Source organism: Carassius auratus, unplaced genomic scaffold (assembly GCF_003368295.1).
Source record: "Carassius auratus strain Wakin unplaced genomic scaffold, ASM336829v1 scaf_tig00214594, whole genome shotgun sequence".
NCBI lineage: Eukaryota > Metazoa > Chordata > Actinopteri > Cypriniformes > Cyprinidae > Carassius > Carassius auratus.
Genome location: NW_020527729.1, coordinates 1 through 17079, shown reverse-complemented (window position 1 = coordinate 17079; position 17079 = coordinate 1). Strand labels below are relative to the sequence as shown.

At 35.5% G+C, this 17079-nt stretch overlaps 1 protein-coding gene across 1 annotated transcript; it reads left to right on the top strand.

Moving 5' to 3' along the window:
• Nucleotides 1-618: 618 nt before the first annotated feature.
• On the top strand, nucleotides 619-16496 carry LOC113092447 (metal transporter CNNM4-like; the record flags this gene model as incomplete). The annotated part of the gene is made up of 6 exons (XM_026258044.1): nucleotides 619-2048; nucleotides 3678-3821; nucleotides 4677-4811; nucleotides 4898-5067; nucleotides 10407-10503; nucleotides 16240-16496. Coding segments are annotated over exons 1-6 (2181 nt in total), but the record flags the coding sequence as incomplete, so codon positions are not given.
• Between the last annotated feature and the right edge of the window lie 583 nt (nucleotides 16497-17079).

Below are 17079 nucleotides of genomic sequence, written 5' to 3'. Positions count from 1 at the left end.
TGATGTATTACATTATGGCAGGTTATTGCCGTTGATTCATTTACTTTTCATTACTATCACGATGATAGTATTTATTCTACTGCTTTTATTTTATACTGATAATGAAAAATAATTTAACAAATTGTACTCATTATTTAAGTCTTAAAATAAAGGATTTGATGTTGAAAAATGCTTAATTGTCATTAAATTACTATTTTTTAAAATCATATTAATTATAATTAAATTCATTTTTATAATTGTATAGATAGATAGATAGAATGATTAAAAACACTTAATTATATATATATATGTGTGTGTGTGTGTGTATGTAAAACTTTTATTTTTTTAACCATTTAATTTTGTCATGAGATATAAGGGGACACGGGGCTCGTGCTATTACACAATTAAGACAAAAACGCAAATGAAGAAAAAAAAATATCATGTTTAATCGTAAACCTGTTAGATGCTTACATTTATTTAAACGTATTACCACAATTGATCATTAAAAATTACTATCTTATAATACCATGAGACGTTTATCTTTAAAGCCCAAACATTATGTATTTTAAATAAGAACTCGCACGCAGCTAAGTGGGCGTTGCGCCATTTTGCATTATGCAAATAAGAGGGCGGGTTTGTGGCAGCGATGACGTGACGTAAGGTCCAGCCTTGCGGAGAGAGCGCAACAAACATGGCGACAGAGCGGAGTGGACAGGGGTATCTTCTAACTTTCATCGTGTTCCTCTGGAGCTCTGTCGGCGGGCGGACGGAGACGTCAAGCCCCGACTCCAGCAGTCAGATCCTGGGCATGCGGCTAGAGAGGAGCGGCAAAGCGGCCAGCACGACGGAGGACGGGCTCATCCAGGTAACAGAGGAGAGCAACGTCGTGCTCAGGTTTTATGGGCTGCACCTGAGCCCGGACACAGCATCCCACATCAGGTTCACAGAGTATGTGGATACGGAGGACAGTGACGAGTTAAACAGGACTTGTGAGGATTTCACCAAAGACCTGAGCATCAGCACCTTCATGAACGTGAGCAACAGAGGGACGTCAGGTCTGGTGAGTGTGTATGTGAAGCCACTGCGTAAGAGTGAACGAGAAAAGATCTACAGCCTATGTGTCAGGCAGGGTTTGGGAGACAAATGGGTCCAGCTGGGTGAAAGCGATGGAAGATTGTTAGTCATAGAGGAGAAAGAATCTTTTCTACCTCTTTGGTTCCAAATCATCCTTATTATAGGTTTGCTGATGCTGTCCGGCATGTTCAGTGGGCTCAACCTGGGGCTCATGGCATTGGATCCAATGGAGCTTCGCATTGTACAAAGCTGTGGAACTAATAAGGAAAAGAAATATGCGCGAAAAATCGAACCCATTCGAAGCAAGGGCAACTATCTGCTTTGCTCTTTATTGTTGGGTAACGTGCTGGTCAACACAACTTTAACAATCCTGCTAGATGATTTGATTGGGTCGGGGTTGGGAGCCGTAGTGGCATCTACTGTTGGCATTGTCATATTTGGTGAAATTGTGCCACAAGCTCTGTGCTCGCGTCACGGTTTGGCTGTAGGTGCCAACACCATCATGTTGACCAAATTTTTCATGCTCCTGACCTTTCCATTATCATTCCCCGTCAGTAAGCTCTTGGATTGCGTTCTTGGGCAGGAAATCGGCACCGTCTACAATCGCGAGAAGTTGTTGGAGATGCTGAGGGTCACCGAACCCTACAACGACCTGGTCAAAGAAGAACTGAACATCATACAAGGTGCACTGGAACTCCGAACCAAGACGGTTGAGAATGTGATGACGCCTCTGAGCAACTGCTTCATGATTCACATTGACACCGTGCTCGACTTTAATACCATGTCTGAGATCATGGAAAGCGGCTACACGCGGATTCCCGTGTACGATACCGAGCTCTCCAACATCGTGGATGTCCTGTACGTCAAAGATCTGGCCTTCGTTGACCCCGACGACTGCACGACGCTTAAAACGGTCACTAAGTTCTACAATCACCCGGTGCATTTCGTCTTCCACGACACTAAGCTGGATGCCATGTTGGAGGAGTTTAAGAAAGGTTAGTGGATTTGAAAGTTTAAAAACAACCTGCTGTGCTCACAGGAAGCAAAGGCTGTGGCTCGTGCGGTTGTTTTCATCCTCATATTGATTCTGATGGGTGCTCAGACTCCCCCTGAGAGCCGAATCAATAACCATATGCTCCCTGTATCAACCTCCAATCAATATGAAGCTCTTCTAGAAAAGACAGAGGTATCCCATGCTGACAAAAGCACCTGATGCTCTTAAAAAATACACACCATCATCTGTCCATCGGAGTTTACACAATCACTCTGATGTTCGACCATTTTTACCTTCAGATTTGGGGCCGTAACACCATAGAAATTTAGGGAGACGTGTTTCCCTCGATATTCAGATTAGTACTCGTTAATGTTCATCCATTAGAGATGTTTGATTGTAGATGAGTTATATGGGTGGTGTTTTAAAATGAATGGTGGTTTGAAGTTCATCCCACTGTATTGTTCCTCTCTCAATCGCTGCAGCACTACAGAGGGACAAAAGCAATGTGACAGGCACTGTATTGTCCAGAATGTCAACTCAAGACATTGCTTTTGCTGCATTTGAGGATACATTTGTAGAAACTATTTAAATCCTATTCTAATTTATTTGTTTAAAACGAGCTCAACTGAGATATGAATGTATGGAAAATGAGCTTCTGAGAATGCAAATAATTAAATGTGGGTGGTTTGCTAAATGCTGATCCCTCAGGAACACTGGAGTGTATTTCAGCGAGAAAATATTAGCTCTTTTCTTAAGCAGACTGCTTGTCTGATGCTTTTTGCATTATTAAATATGACTTGATCTTGCTCTAAATCCCTGTATTTAAGGGGGAAAAAATGCATATCATTTTAGTCATTCAAAAATGTGAACATTGTGAATGTTTTTTTTTTTAGAAGTCTAAAATTGGGCAATTTTGAAAATACACATTTTAATGCCTGACTTTGACTTGTATTTTAAATATAGTTCAAAGCTTTAGTGGGGGAAAACATGCATTAGCATATAACAAAAGAATAATAATAATTGGTTTTCGGTGTTGATCAGAACTTCTGTATTAGTCCTTCCATTTATTTTGGTTCAGATTCTAGCATTAAGTGTTGTACGATTCAATATATTATAGTTTTTGTCCAGCAGTATTGATTGTGCGGTGTTTCCAGATTCCCTTTGATTGACATCAAAGTGTCTTTACTCCATCCTTCCCTTTTTCTTTTCTTTTTCTAATCCCAGACTGTAATTTCGCTCTCCTAAGATCTTTGAGCTCTAAGTTTAGTAGCACTTCTGATCTGATCTGATTGACTCTTTTGGCTTTAAACATGAAGCCCTATGGGTCAGTATTGCTTAATTGGTTATGATTGATCTGGCCCCTCAGATAAAACAAGATGATGAATAATTCATGGGTTTTTCAGACTGCAGTGATTAATACAGCTCATTAATATGCATGTCCATGCAGTGCTTCCATAGGAATATGGTTTGAATTATTACCCACTCAGTGGGTTTCCTAGCCTGGTGTGAACTAAAACTTAATAACCATTAAACTGCCATTCAGTTTGCAATTACAACACTTAGAACATTTAATTCCCTTTTTTCCCAGTGTTCAATATGTTTAGTCTGAGATCTTTGGCTCTGTCCACAGGTAAATCCCACCTGGCCATCGTTCAGAAGGTGAATAATGAGGGCGAAGGAGATCCGTTCTACGAGGTCCTGGGTCTGGTCACGCTGGAGGACGTCATCGAGGAGATCATCAAATCTGAGATCCTGGACGAGTCTGATCTTTACAGTACATTTGTGATAGTTATTTTCTTGCTTGTTTTATTAGTCTAGACATGAGATTACCCATGGAAATGTAATTGATGTATTAATTGGTTCGGTTTATTGATCTAGGCTTTCCCAAAAGCATCATGATCTTAAGTAGATCTTTGAGATTATTGGTGCCAATTAGGGATGTAACGATGCATGCCGAGCCAGTTGAAAATCGATAAAAAAATGGTTGAGTCGGTGGAGATGTTAAATGAATTGCGACAAGTTCTCTTAGGAGAACTTTCTTCAGAAAAGTTTAGATGGTATTTTCTTTTCATATTACCTCTGTAAATTGCATATTGAAGTATTTTCTTTGTTTACAACAGCACTGCTTTTCCATAAGCGCCATCTACTGGCAGAGAGTGAATTTGTGTTCTCATTCAGCCCATCTGCTGTTTTTGTTTTGTGCTAATATAATTTATACAGTGTAGCTTCACAAAGCTGAAGTCACACCATTCTGTTTCTGCTTCAATTTCAATTTCATTTTGAAATATTTCATTAGTTTAAATCAACAGCTGCTCATTGGGAATGTATGCAGCATCGAATTGCCTCTAATTTCAATTGGAATGAGCAGAGGCAACGCCTTAGTTTGTTTATATGAAGTGATTTCTTTTATCTGTATTTTTGTTTATTTGATTTGAGATTTTCATTTATACGACACCTATTCTATTATATGACACCTTTTCATTTATAATTTGTATTTAAAAAAAAATAGTGAGAAAATCGTATCGTGAATTGTAACGCATCACGAGTTGAATGATTCCTTATATGTCTAGTGATACCTGACCTTATGATGCTTTTGGGAAACAAGCTGAGCATTTTTTTTGCCTTCTAGCTGACAATAGTAACAGAAAGAAAGTGGATCCCAACAAGAACAAGAGGGACTTTTCTGCTTTCAAACATGAGAGTGAATCCAAATCCAAGATATCGCCTCAACTAATGCTAGCAGCGCATCGTTTCCTCGCTACTGGTGAGTTCATTATCACCTCTCTCTCTCTATGAGCATTTGTCATTGCAGATAACGGCTGATTTTTGTTGTTGCCCATCTTTCCACAGAGGTGAGCCTTTTCTGTCCACTCCAGATTTCGGACAAGGTCTTACTGCGAATCCTCAAGCACCCGGATGTCATTCAGGAGATTAAGTTCAATGAGAACGACAAGCGCTCACAACAGCACTATTTATATCAGCGTGGAAAACCTGCCGACTTTTTCATCCTTATCCTTCAGGTGAGTAAATCTGACTGGTTGGCCTGCGTGGAGAATACAGCTTTGAACATCTCTCCTGCATGTGTGTGTTATTAAATATTTCAATGGGTTTGAGAATGCTGTCAGCTGCCAGTAAAAGTGCCTTTAAGTCAAATCAGAAAGTGGGCTAATTCCTTCAGCAATCAGTCACATGTTAATTGAGCTTGCTAAGGCAAACATCACTATCACGATTGCTTAAATTACTATTGCTTCTCGAGGATGTCTGTGCTAATACTTATAATAGATTCAAAAATAAATGTGTATATATCAAAGTATAAGAGAACTAAAACATGCTGTTTAAAAATAGGATGATTTATAGTTAACATTAATCAGTTATCAGTGGACAATGGATTTTTACAGCATTTATTAATCTAGGTTAATTTATACTATTATTACTTTGTTTGATCATAATACATTATCTAATGCTAATTTATACAACTAAAAATCTATTTATAAATGTATGTATTTATAAATATATAAAAAATGTTTTAGTGTATATATAGAAATTATCTTAAACCTAGATTATTAAAAAAATATTCTTAAGTGTCAGTTTTTCGACATTGAGATTTATACATCATCTGAAAGCTGAATAAATAATCTTTCCATTTATGTATGGTTTTGGTACAATATTTGGCCGAGATAAAACAATTTGAAAATCTGGAATCTGAGGGTGCAAAATAAATAAAATACTGAGAAAATCGCCTTTCAAGTTGTCCAAATGAACCTTTAGCAATGCATATTACTAATCAAAAATTAAGTTTTTATATATATACGGTAGGAAATTTACCAAACATCTTCATGGAACATGATCTTTACTCAGTATCCTAATTATTTTTGGCATAAAAGAACGATTTATAATTTATGGCTATTGCTAAATATTAACCCCAGCGACTTAAAACTGGCTTTGTGATCCGGGGTCACATTTATCAACTTTCTTATTACTGCTGTGACTTTTAATGATGATTCGTGACAAGCTATTATGGATTTATTGTTTTATTAAAAAAAACACTGCGTATCAACACCCTGATAACCATTCAGAAATCCCTGTCACTCTTGTAGTGATTTTCATTCAAAACAAACATGTCTCATTATAAAAATATAACCTTTTTAATAATGAACTGTCTGGTACTGTTTTACTGCATGCGAGAGCTTGGATGAGTTGAGAGAAGGAGAAAAGGTCAGAGCAGTTTCCTGTTTCCCAGGGCTGGTAACCCCTCACCATACATCTATCCACAAATATCTCTGTCTGCCTGGCTGTAATTGGTCAGAATTTTGAGTAGAGGATTAGATGAGTCCAAAAATAGACCAGATTTTTCTGAAGAAAACATGTGTTGTTTTCCTGTGAAAAACTCACAGCCATGATGACGGTGTTGTGAATGGTTTCCAGGGCATTGCGATGTAGTTACTCGGTTGTTTTAAGTGGATTCTATTTATGCACATTCATTGATTTATGTTATTATGTCTTTGTTTTTGTCAAACAGTAGGGTAACTGCGAAATGTCTTTCCAGCAATGATTTTGTTAACAACGTTATTTTTTTAACAGTTAGTGATTTGAACATCAGTTAAATTAATAATGAATTAAACATACGCATTACTTCTGGAAACTAATGCTAAAATACCATAGAATTTGCGCCATCTTGAGGAGTCTGAAATAGATATTGCTCCCTCAGGACAGATACTTTTTTTCAATCACGCATCCAAAACTTTCGTTATAAAAGAAATTCGGATTCTGTTCCATCTTCTGCATTTTTCGCATCCGTAGCAAGCATTTTGAGAGGTTGAGAGATGTCTGACAAGTTGATCGGCTGCTTCCTGCAGCACAAAGCACTGTATTGGTCCTTGCACACTGAGGTCACGGAAATTGGTGTTCTTCTTTTTAATATGTGGCTCAAATATCGCTAGCAAAGCATCAAACAGAGCCACTGACATCCCGAGTTTAACTTTGAATTGCCCGGGACAATCTCGCAGCACCTTCACACGGAGTTGAAACTCTCCTTAGATTAGATGATGGATCCAGTATTTCTTCTTTCTTTCTTCTCTTTTTAAGAAGAGCGAGACCAACAAAATCATCCTCACTGCTAGAAGACTCCATTTTGTACGGTTTTGCTAATTTTTTTGCAACAGATTATATGCATCAGACTCGGTGTGCAAGGAAATTTTAGGATAATTAACATGAAAAAACACTTAAGGACCAGAGGGTAAAGTGGTTATCAAAGTATTGGAATACGGTTGCTAAGTGCTTTCTTACTGCCCCTCTGTAGTCATCTTTAGATGTGACTTGGGTCCATTCTTAAATTTTATTAAAATATATATTTTTTTGTGTGTGTGCTATCAAATCAATTAATCGCATACAAAGAAAAAGTACACACACATATTTAAGAAATATTTACGTATGTGTGAATATATATAATTTTTTTTTATTTTTTTTTATTTTATTTTTTTATATACACACATGTATGTACATATGTATCTATGTACATCACAATTAATCGATTTGACAGCCCTACTATTTTTTTTTTTTTTTTTTTTTTTTGTCTGTTTTATTGTTTGCCAAGCAAAAATTATACGTCTGATCACTTGAAGTAACAGTGCACCTCTCTGCACAGTTTGAGGCATCGTTCATATTCTTACACCGTCAGGAAAAAAAAAGGTACAAAAGCTTTAGGAGGTACCTTTACAAAAATATGTACCATTTAGATGCTAATATGCATCCTTTAGGAATAAATAGGTGACCGTTTGGCTCTTTTTCTGAGAATGCAGCATAGAATAAAATATGCAGAGGCTTAATGCTTAGTAATTTGAATGGTTGAGCATTAGTAATGCTTGCCCTAGCAAGTACCACTGGTTGCTGGTTAGCATTTTCAACCTTTTTGTAGTGGCGTATTTTGAGATTGGCAGCTCGTTGGTGCCCGTCAGCCAGACGTTTAGCTCGAAGAGGCCCTGCATCAGACAGGCCTGCCCTTCACTAATTGATCCCTCTTACATAAGAAAGGGATCCTGATCATAGCAGCTCTAATCCCACCCCCTTTCTGCCAGAAACACACACACACACACACACACACAATTGAATGCACAACCAATCAAAGCTGTGCTCTGTCCATGCCCTCTTTTTCTGAAACCGTCCAATCAGAGGCGAGATTGATGGAAAGACTCTTGGATGTCTGTGCTACAGAAAGCTGATAATACATATATAGATACTGACTCATATTTGAACTCGAAGAAGGATCAACACAATAGCGTGACCTTTAACTATAGAACTATATTTAACTATTATACTTTCCAGTCATCTGATTTGAATATTTGTGCGGCAGCTTACTAGGCATCAAGGTCAAGGTAGAACGAGCTGTGATAGGTCACCGGGCCGATGTGGCGCACAGGCCCCTGGGGATCAGTAAATCAGATTTGCTGTGTGCTCGGCGCGGGGTCAGCCAGGAGAAGGCTAACACTTTCAGAACCTCAGTGTGAGAGAGTTTATCACAGTCGTAATCATCCCCGCGGCACAATGTCATACGGAGCACAAACAGCATGTGTCAGGGAACGTTACATCACACTGGACATCAAACCGCATGTCTGCTTAAATAAATCAAACTCCTGCGGCTTATTTACAAATGCTCATTTTACGGAATACATCTGCCTTTATTTTAAGTTTCAAAATGAGTTCAAATGTAATAGATAATCTAATATATTTATGAAATTATTAAACTGCATTTTCAAAATGAAAAAATACCAAATTAATTATATTATCTATGATTTACAACATATATGTATTAAAAAACAACTATAATTGTGTGTTGTTTTGATTGGTTTATTTGAAAATTTCTTATGCCCTCTATTTAAATAAAAATATTTAAAAAAGTAAAAAGATTTTACTTATATAAAAACTGTATTAATATTTTTTTTATATTAGTGTAATCAAATTACAATTTGTTAACATCTGTTAAATAGCAAAGGACTTATCTTATCTAATTAAGATAAATATTAAGAAAGTATGTTTTCTTATATTCTTTTTACTGTTTCACTTTTATTTTACTTATATAGAGATTGTTTATTTTTATATTTATATAAATATAATTTTTTTTGCAGTTATTGTTTTCAATAGCCAAAAGCCAGTTTGGCCTATTAAATACCAAATAAACATCTTGTTTATGCACACTTTCCTTCTTTCTTGTTTGTTGCTTAAAGATAAAAAAAAAAAATCGGAAATCGGTATCGAAATCTGCCATGAAAAATCATGATCGTGCATCCCTAATATATACACACAAATACTTAAAAATATTTTAGATGTAATATTTTAGGACATGCATGATTATGTTACGTCTTCTGGTTTTAGTAAATTTAGTTTTAGCTATTGATGTGTGATGATCTGTTTGAAGTACTTTTCTTATTATTATCAATGTTAAAAATAGTTTTTGCTGCTTAATATTTTTGTTGAACTGATGTATTTTTTTTTCAAGATTCTTTGATGAATATTAAGTTCGAAAGAACGGCATTTATTTGAAATGGAAATCTTTGGTAACCTTATAAATGTCTTTACTGTCACTTTGGATCTATTGAATCCATCCTTGCTATATAAAAGTATAATTTCTTTAACAAAATAATAATTCTGAAACCAAACTTCTGACTGGTACTGTATGTAATTGTGGAGATTTGTTTAGTACTACTAGAAATAATAGTATTTCTGTCAATAATTAGTTTGGCTCTGGTTTGCTGTCGTAACAAAAAGCAGCAAAGTTGGCGAGCTTTGTTTGTGTTTGGAGTGTCTACCTGAATATAGACACCAGAGCAGAGGAGACTCCGATAGAGTGACAGGATCCGTGTGTCATGCAATCCGAGCACCGCGGATCCGGTTACCGTTTTCTGAAAATGAGAGGAAAGGTTGACTCTCTATTGGGATGGAAAACGGGGCAAATATGATGCCTGAGACCTTGGAAAATGTATGTGTATGCTCGAATGTGGTTTCAAACTACTGAAGTCCTGACCTCACAGTTTCAGTTGGGTTTTGTGTCATTCGTCTTTAATTATGGAGACGCAACAGGTTGTTCTTCAAGGAAACCGGTTAAGATTTCAAAATAAGATGTTTTGTTTTTAAAGTTATTTAAGAACAAACCAGTGGGGGTTCTTGAGGTCTCTTGAAGGACAACACGTAAAAGCTACGTAGGTTTTATTAGCAATGTATTTATTTGATTACATTTGCATTTTATTAGGAGTTGGCAGCTCTCATTTATTCGTTTCCAAATTATTCTTGAAATATATATACAACAGTATGTTTAAGACTGGCTTTTCTAACTAATGAAACTAATTAACTCACACCTGTCTTTCAGGGTCGGGTGGAAGTTGAGGCTGGAAATGAGAATATGATGTTTGAAACAGGGCCTTTCTCTTATTATGGAGTCATGGCACTGTCTACACCATGCCTGGGTGAGTATTTTACCTCGCTTCTTTATCAAAAAAGTGTGAAACAATCCCAACTAAAGAAATCCATCCAAAAAAAAAATATAATTTCTGTTATTATTTACTCACCCATGTGTCAAAAACCGTATCTTTTAATGGAGGCTTGAAAGCTTCTCAGTCATTGTAACTCCATGGAAAAGAGCGGCCAGCAAAGTTTCAGATGAGTGAATGCTGACAGAATTTTGTAATATGTAATAGTTTTCTGAATAAGACAGTTTTATGGTAACAATGACTGTTGATATGTTTGGTGCCCAGCCTTAGTTTAACTAATGGATCTTGTCAGCGCCTCTCAGTGCACTTTGTCATGATCTGTCAATGTAAGTTTAGTCTTTTGTATTGTATAAAAACAATTTGGCTGCAGGACGTCTGCTGGACGAGTGTCACTAATAATGCAGTCTGATTCTGTTCTTCACCTCCAGCTGCAGTCCATTCATGTGCCAAACATCACATTTATGTGCTTAGCATGTGTCTAAATGTGTGGCTGTGTGTGCTTTGAGAAACACTGCGTAAGAGACGAGGGCATGTACTCACCCTCATGTCCTTCCAAAGCTCGGATTTTCTTTCACCTTGAAAGCTAAAAGGAGATGTTTTGCAGAATGTCCAAGCTGATTTTTCCCTACACATTGCGAATGGATGGGGATTAATTTAGTCCAAAGTCTCTTTCAAGGAAAGTCTGTTCACCCGGTGGCCATATTTGTAATGCCTCCAGATAGCTAAAACAAGACCAAGTCCTATCTAAATGTATGTGGGAATCCTGAAAACGGTATAATGAACTCACAAATAAATTACATATTTGAAAACCGTGACATAATCTGAAATGGACTGCCCCATGAATGGTGTTTCTGATGCTTAAATGGCATTAAAAAAGCTTCTCAGGCTAGACCAGCCAATGCGTATGCACAGTTATAATGCGCTGATAACTACATATGAGCATTGGCTCAGTGGCTTGTCTAGTCTCAGGTTTTGGGAACCGGAGCTTCGAGCAGCTGCTGCAGTGACGCAATTACTTTATCAATCAGTGATTGGCTCTTTCATTTAGAAGGCGGGACCATTCCACCATATTGCGCCTTGCAGTTGTTCCCATTCATAAATTATAGGAGTGAACAATCTTTAGTCTTTGTTTTATACTTGCCAAAAAAAACACCTTAAAACTGCTTCCGGAGCCAATTTATTTATATATTTATAAAATCATCTTCCAAATCAAATTTATGCTTGCATTCAATCAAAACATTCAAATTTGATGCACTTAGCCAAACACAAACTAACTAAATTTACATTTTTGACAAAAAACTAGCCACAACTAGTCTTGAGGCACCAAGTTAAAATGTTTGCATGTGTAATAGTTATTTGAGAGCTATGACAGAGAATCTTTCTTTGAGTAATTGAGTATTATTCCATTGAATAATATTGATTGATACAGTTAAGCGCCTATAAACTAATATTTGATGTTTTTGACTTAAAACTTAGAACAACGGCTGCACGATTAATCAAATACGATTTGCCATTTGTATTTCATCAGTAAAGCTGGTTCTGTGATTAGTATTAAATCTCCATCACGTGCTTTCAGATGGAGCAGCATTTACTACACATGCTTATTGCATCATTATATACTTTATTATAATAAAAATAATAAGACAAACTCAGATAAGCCATATATTGTCATAGTTGTGTGTTTTATTAGTCTCCTTGAATTAATGAAAGCAGTTAAATCTTCTGTTTGTTCAGCTGCAGTGATGCATATGTGAGTCATATTTGAAGTTTCAGCATGAGCGTGCCCTCTGGCCTTCGGATGGAGATTTACTGCTAGTGTAAGACTCTGTAGGTCTGAATTCTTCATTAATAATTACTTAATTTTTGCTGTGTTACTCAAAATTATGGTTTGGATTTAAAAGAGATATTTAGACCAAGTATATAAACCACTTTTATGGTGTTTTGATTCTTTTTGAAGCCTATTGGCAATGTGAAGACCATTTTACTTGTATGGAAAAGAGCAGCTTAGACATTCTTCAAAACGTCTATATTTGGGTTTCACTAAAGGAGGAAAGTCATACAGGTTTGGAGCGATAGCGGCAAGTTTTGGGTGAAATATAGCCTACCTTTTAACACCACCAGAATGTGTTGTACTTTCAAAGGCAAAGTTAATAGCAAAGTATTACCCCTTCAAAGAAAATATGATATCCCGTAGTGTTTTATAATGAGGGATTTGTGCTGGTGCTGAAGCAGCTCTCGGCAGGATGTTGATGCGTGGCGTGTTTTAAAGAGCTTCTCTGTCTCTCCTCTCCCCCCGTCCTCCTCAGCTGTCACCCCCCCTCTTTCTCTTTCCGTGGTGTCGCCTCGTCCGCGCCGCCTTTCGCTTAAGAGGTTTTCTCTGTTCTCGCGTTTCCCAGGTAAATGCCCTGCATGCTGGGTGCTAACTCAGGGATGTAGGGGTAGCTAACAGGGGGTCAGTGTGGGACAGGAGCTAGTTTAAAATGAAAAAATAACCTTTATCATGCTATGACCTGTTGTCCAGCAAGTTCACATTTTATGTATTTATTTACAGCAGTGGTTCCCAACCTTTTTCAACTCGCGGCCCACACAACCAAACACATATGTTTGCGCGGCCCACTTCAAAAAAATTAACTGACCCCGCTATTGTTGGGTTAATAACTTAGTACTCAGAAGCTAGATTTTAAACTATATTATTGAATAAACTAGGGCTGTGCAATATGGACAAAAAAAAAAAAAAACTATCGCGATTTTTTTGATAAATTTTGCAATTGTGCTTTTACAGTCATAAATGCATTCAGGATTAATTTGAAACATATTTCCAAAAGAAAACCTTTATCAAAAAGTTGTAACATCTCTAGAACAGACATAAATCAAAATTATCACTATAGTAAAGATGTAAAAAAATGTATAGACTTGTGGCAAAAAAAAAAAAAAAAAAAAACACTTTTTTTCTTTTTTGCCATGCATTGTTCAGAAACAGAAAATAATTGGCGGCCCACCTGCAATACCAGTGGGCCGCGGACCACAGGTTGAAAACCACTGATTTACAGTAATGCAAAGCCATTGTATGTAATGTAATAAAAATACATTTAAGTTCTGCATAGAATATTAATAGAAATTAGTTCCAGTCGATTAAAAATGCACATGCAAAAAAAAAAAATAGTAGGAAATATTCAGTATTTTCCAGTTACATAGTGCTCGCGTTCATTTCAAAACATTCAAACTTGACTTAAATTAGCCACAAGAATTGCAAATATAAAATTTGACAATTTCAGCAGACAATTTTCAGTAAATAATGACATGCATTTATTTTATTAATTTTTTTCTTCTCACACAGAATGATTGTTTGCATTCAGAGGAGCTGAAATAAAGCATATGGCTATAGCACTTAACTTTTATGGTATATTCATGGTTCTTTTTAGTCCTTTCAAGTTACAAAAATCACTATAAAAGTAAAAAAACTGGCTGAAATTTTATTTGATTATATTTTATTTTAATTAGTGATTCAAAGCTCTGTTTCAAAACCTAGACACAATTTTAGGCACCGTCTTGTATTATAATCAAATACATTTTATTACTGTGTAAAATATTGATAGAAAATAGTTCCATCTTTCATCCAGTATTTGGGTGCATAAAGTATTTATTTGTTTTAGTTTTGAGTTGTTAGCTTTGTTGTGAGCGTTAGCTCAAATGCATGATGTGGCATGTGACATATAAACACTGATTTAAATGAGTGTTACTAAAATGAAAGCTTGCTGGACTGGGTGCCTCTTGAGCTCAGTCTTTGAAGAGCTCTTCTGCTCTAACACTAACACACTCACCCTGCTGCCTGTCCATCACACCTGACCCCCTGCAACTGACATACACCAACCTGAAGATTCAGTCCTGCTCCATTCTGAGTTGCCTTAGTATCAGAATATACTAGAAAACGTGCCATGAGCTCTGTGAGGACGAATGAAGACTTGTTTGTGACATCATGATGAAACGGGAGCATTATAGTTTATATTATTTTATTCACGTTATCAATCAATAAGTGTTAAATACTTGTAGTGTTATCAGCTAAACCTAAACCAATAACCTGAAAAAAAAAAAATATATATATATATATATATATATATATATAAAATAGAACTTATTTTATTTACAATTTCAGATTTTTGTCTAATTCAATTTATTTTAGTAAAATTACTAAAACTGAACTAAAGTAAATTGACATTTTAAAAATTAAAACAACAAAATAACTAAGACAATTGTTTCAGAAACGCCAATATAGTCTTTTTTTTATATCTAAACTAATATATTTTAAAAAAACTTTTTTTTGTACAGTGCAACTTTTGTTTTCTATTTATTTTCAGTCCGCCATTTGCACGGTTTACCTCATGAATATTAATTATGTAAAGTAACGTGTTATACAATTTGCGACCATTTTAAGATTAAGATTATTTGTAAGATATTTTCAACCACCTGTCCATTTTTTTTTGGACAAGTGCAATGTAGTATAGTCAAATACTAAGGCAATTTTCCGATATCATCGAAATTCTATGATATCAGTATGATGATTGGTTTTGTCAGCAACTCGTCATGAATTTTAATCATGTTCACTTTGGTTACCGTTACAGACCAAACTACTCTTGAGAGGACACGAGCTACACTATAATACTCAGTCTCTTCCGTTATCAATATCAAACTTTGCATGTTTTGCGGTGCAAATTACTTCATTGATTATAACCGGAGAGTTTAAAGGAACTGCAGGGAGTTTGTGTTCAATGGAAAGCTAATAATTCATTTAATCGTAAAAAATGTAAAAAGAAATACTTTTAAAATAGCATCAATTCAAAACACCTACTAACAAAATGAAATATTTTATTTGTTTACCTGCATGTCAGGTGACCATTAAGCAACCTCAGAGAAACGGAAGCATTCAAATGTGATTTAATTATTCAAATATATATATTTTTTTAATCTCTGGGGTACTTCAAGAAAATATCAGTTGAAAGAGGTTCAGATGACCAAAAAAAAAAGTTTGGGAATTCATCATGTAACAAATAAAAAAAAGTAACCTGTCTGATTACGAATATTTAAAAATGTAAGTTAATTAATTACAATTACTTAATTTTTGGAATCTGATTATGAATCCAGATTAAATTTAATTAAATACTACCCAGTTCTGCCAGTAACCATTCTCAGTTGTGCATTTTTGTTCTTGTTTTCTTGTTAATGTCGCAGTTAAACCCGTCTAATCCTAGTAAATGTTGCAGATAGTTCATTAAAGCATCTATAGAGGGCGCTAGTGTATCAACATTACATTGCTGATCCCACGTGGTTTTGGGTAATCGAGGGTTTCATGTACATCCTCTGTTCTTTATAGACACATACTAATATTATAGTATTGGATTAGCACACACTAATCTATGCTTCTCCAGCATAACCAGATGAATGCTGCTCCTACACAATGCACGTCTGAAATGACCATTCCAATCATTTGCAATAATCTTTTCCGTTCATTTCAAATGTGATATGAGCTGTGTGTGGCTCCTTGTTTATTGTTGTTCTGTCCCTCTCATCGACGACATCATTTTATTCATTTTATGTTTTAAGATTTGCCACATTTGTGTGTGTATTTTGTGTCGTCTTGACTTTTTCATATGTGTGTGAGTGTTTGTAAGCAGGCGTGCCGAGACATGAACTGAGGGGTTTTCCTGTTTGTTCCAGAGTTTCGCTCCCCGTCTCACTTGAGTGGTTTGAACCGCTCGGCCTCTCTGAGCCACACAGAAAGAGTCGACTCTGTGTCCGTCATCGGCAGTAACAGTCAGCTCAATAACAGCCCTGTGGCACAGTACATCCCTGATTTTAACGTGCGGGCCCTCACTGACCTGCAGTATGTGAAGGTATGTTACGTCTATAAACAGCTGATAACAGCAAGGTTTCAGTCTGGTCTTCACACAAATGTATGTATGACTTCAGAAAAGGCGATGGGACTTTTCAATCATTTAATCGAAAATACAATAATACTTTGAAATATTTAGTTTAAAAGTAAGTGTTTTATATTTGAATATATTTGATAAAGTAATTTATTTCTGTGATGGAATACTGAATTTTCAGTATCATTAAGTCTTCAGGTTCGCATAATATATATATATATATATATATATATATATATATATATATATATATATATATATACATATATATACATATAATATAATATATATATAATATAATTAAATATAAAAAACTACATTTAACAAAAATGACCACAATTAATATATATATATATATATAATATATATATATATATATATATAATATTAATTGTGGTCATTTTTGTTAATGTGGTTTTTTATATTTAAATTATATTAATAGTTAATTACATTTTTTATATTTTACCTTATTTTTCAGAAAGTATGTAACTAAGGAATTGTGCTGAGTTTAGTGGGATCAAAATATTTGAATTTTGTATTATTAATCATTTGAAAACAGCTGTGCTGCTTAATATTTTTGTGGAAACTGTGATACTTTTTTTGATGAATAGAAAGTTCGAACGACAGCATT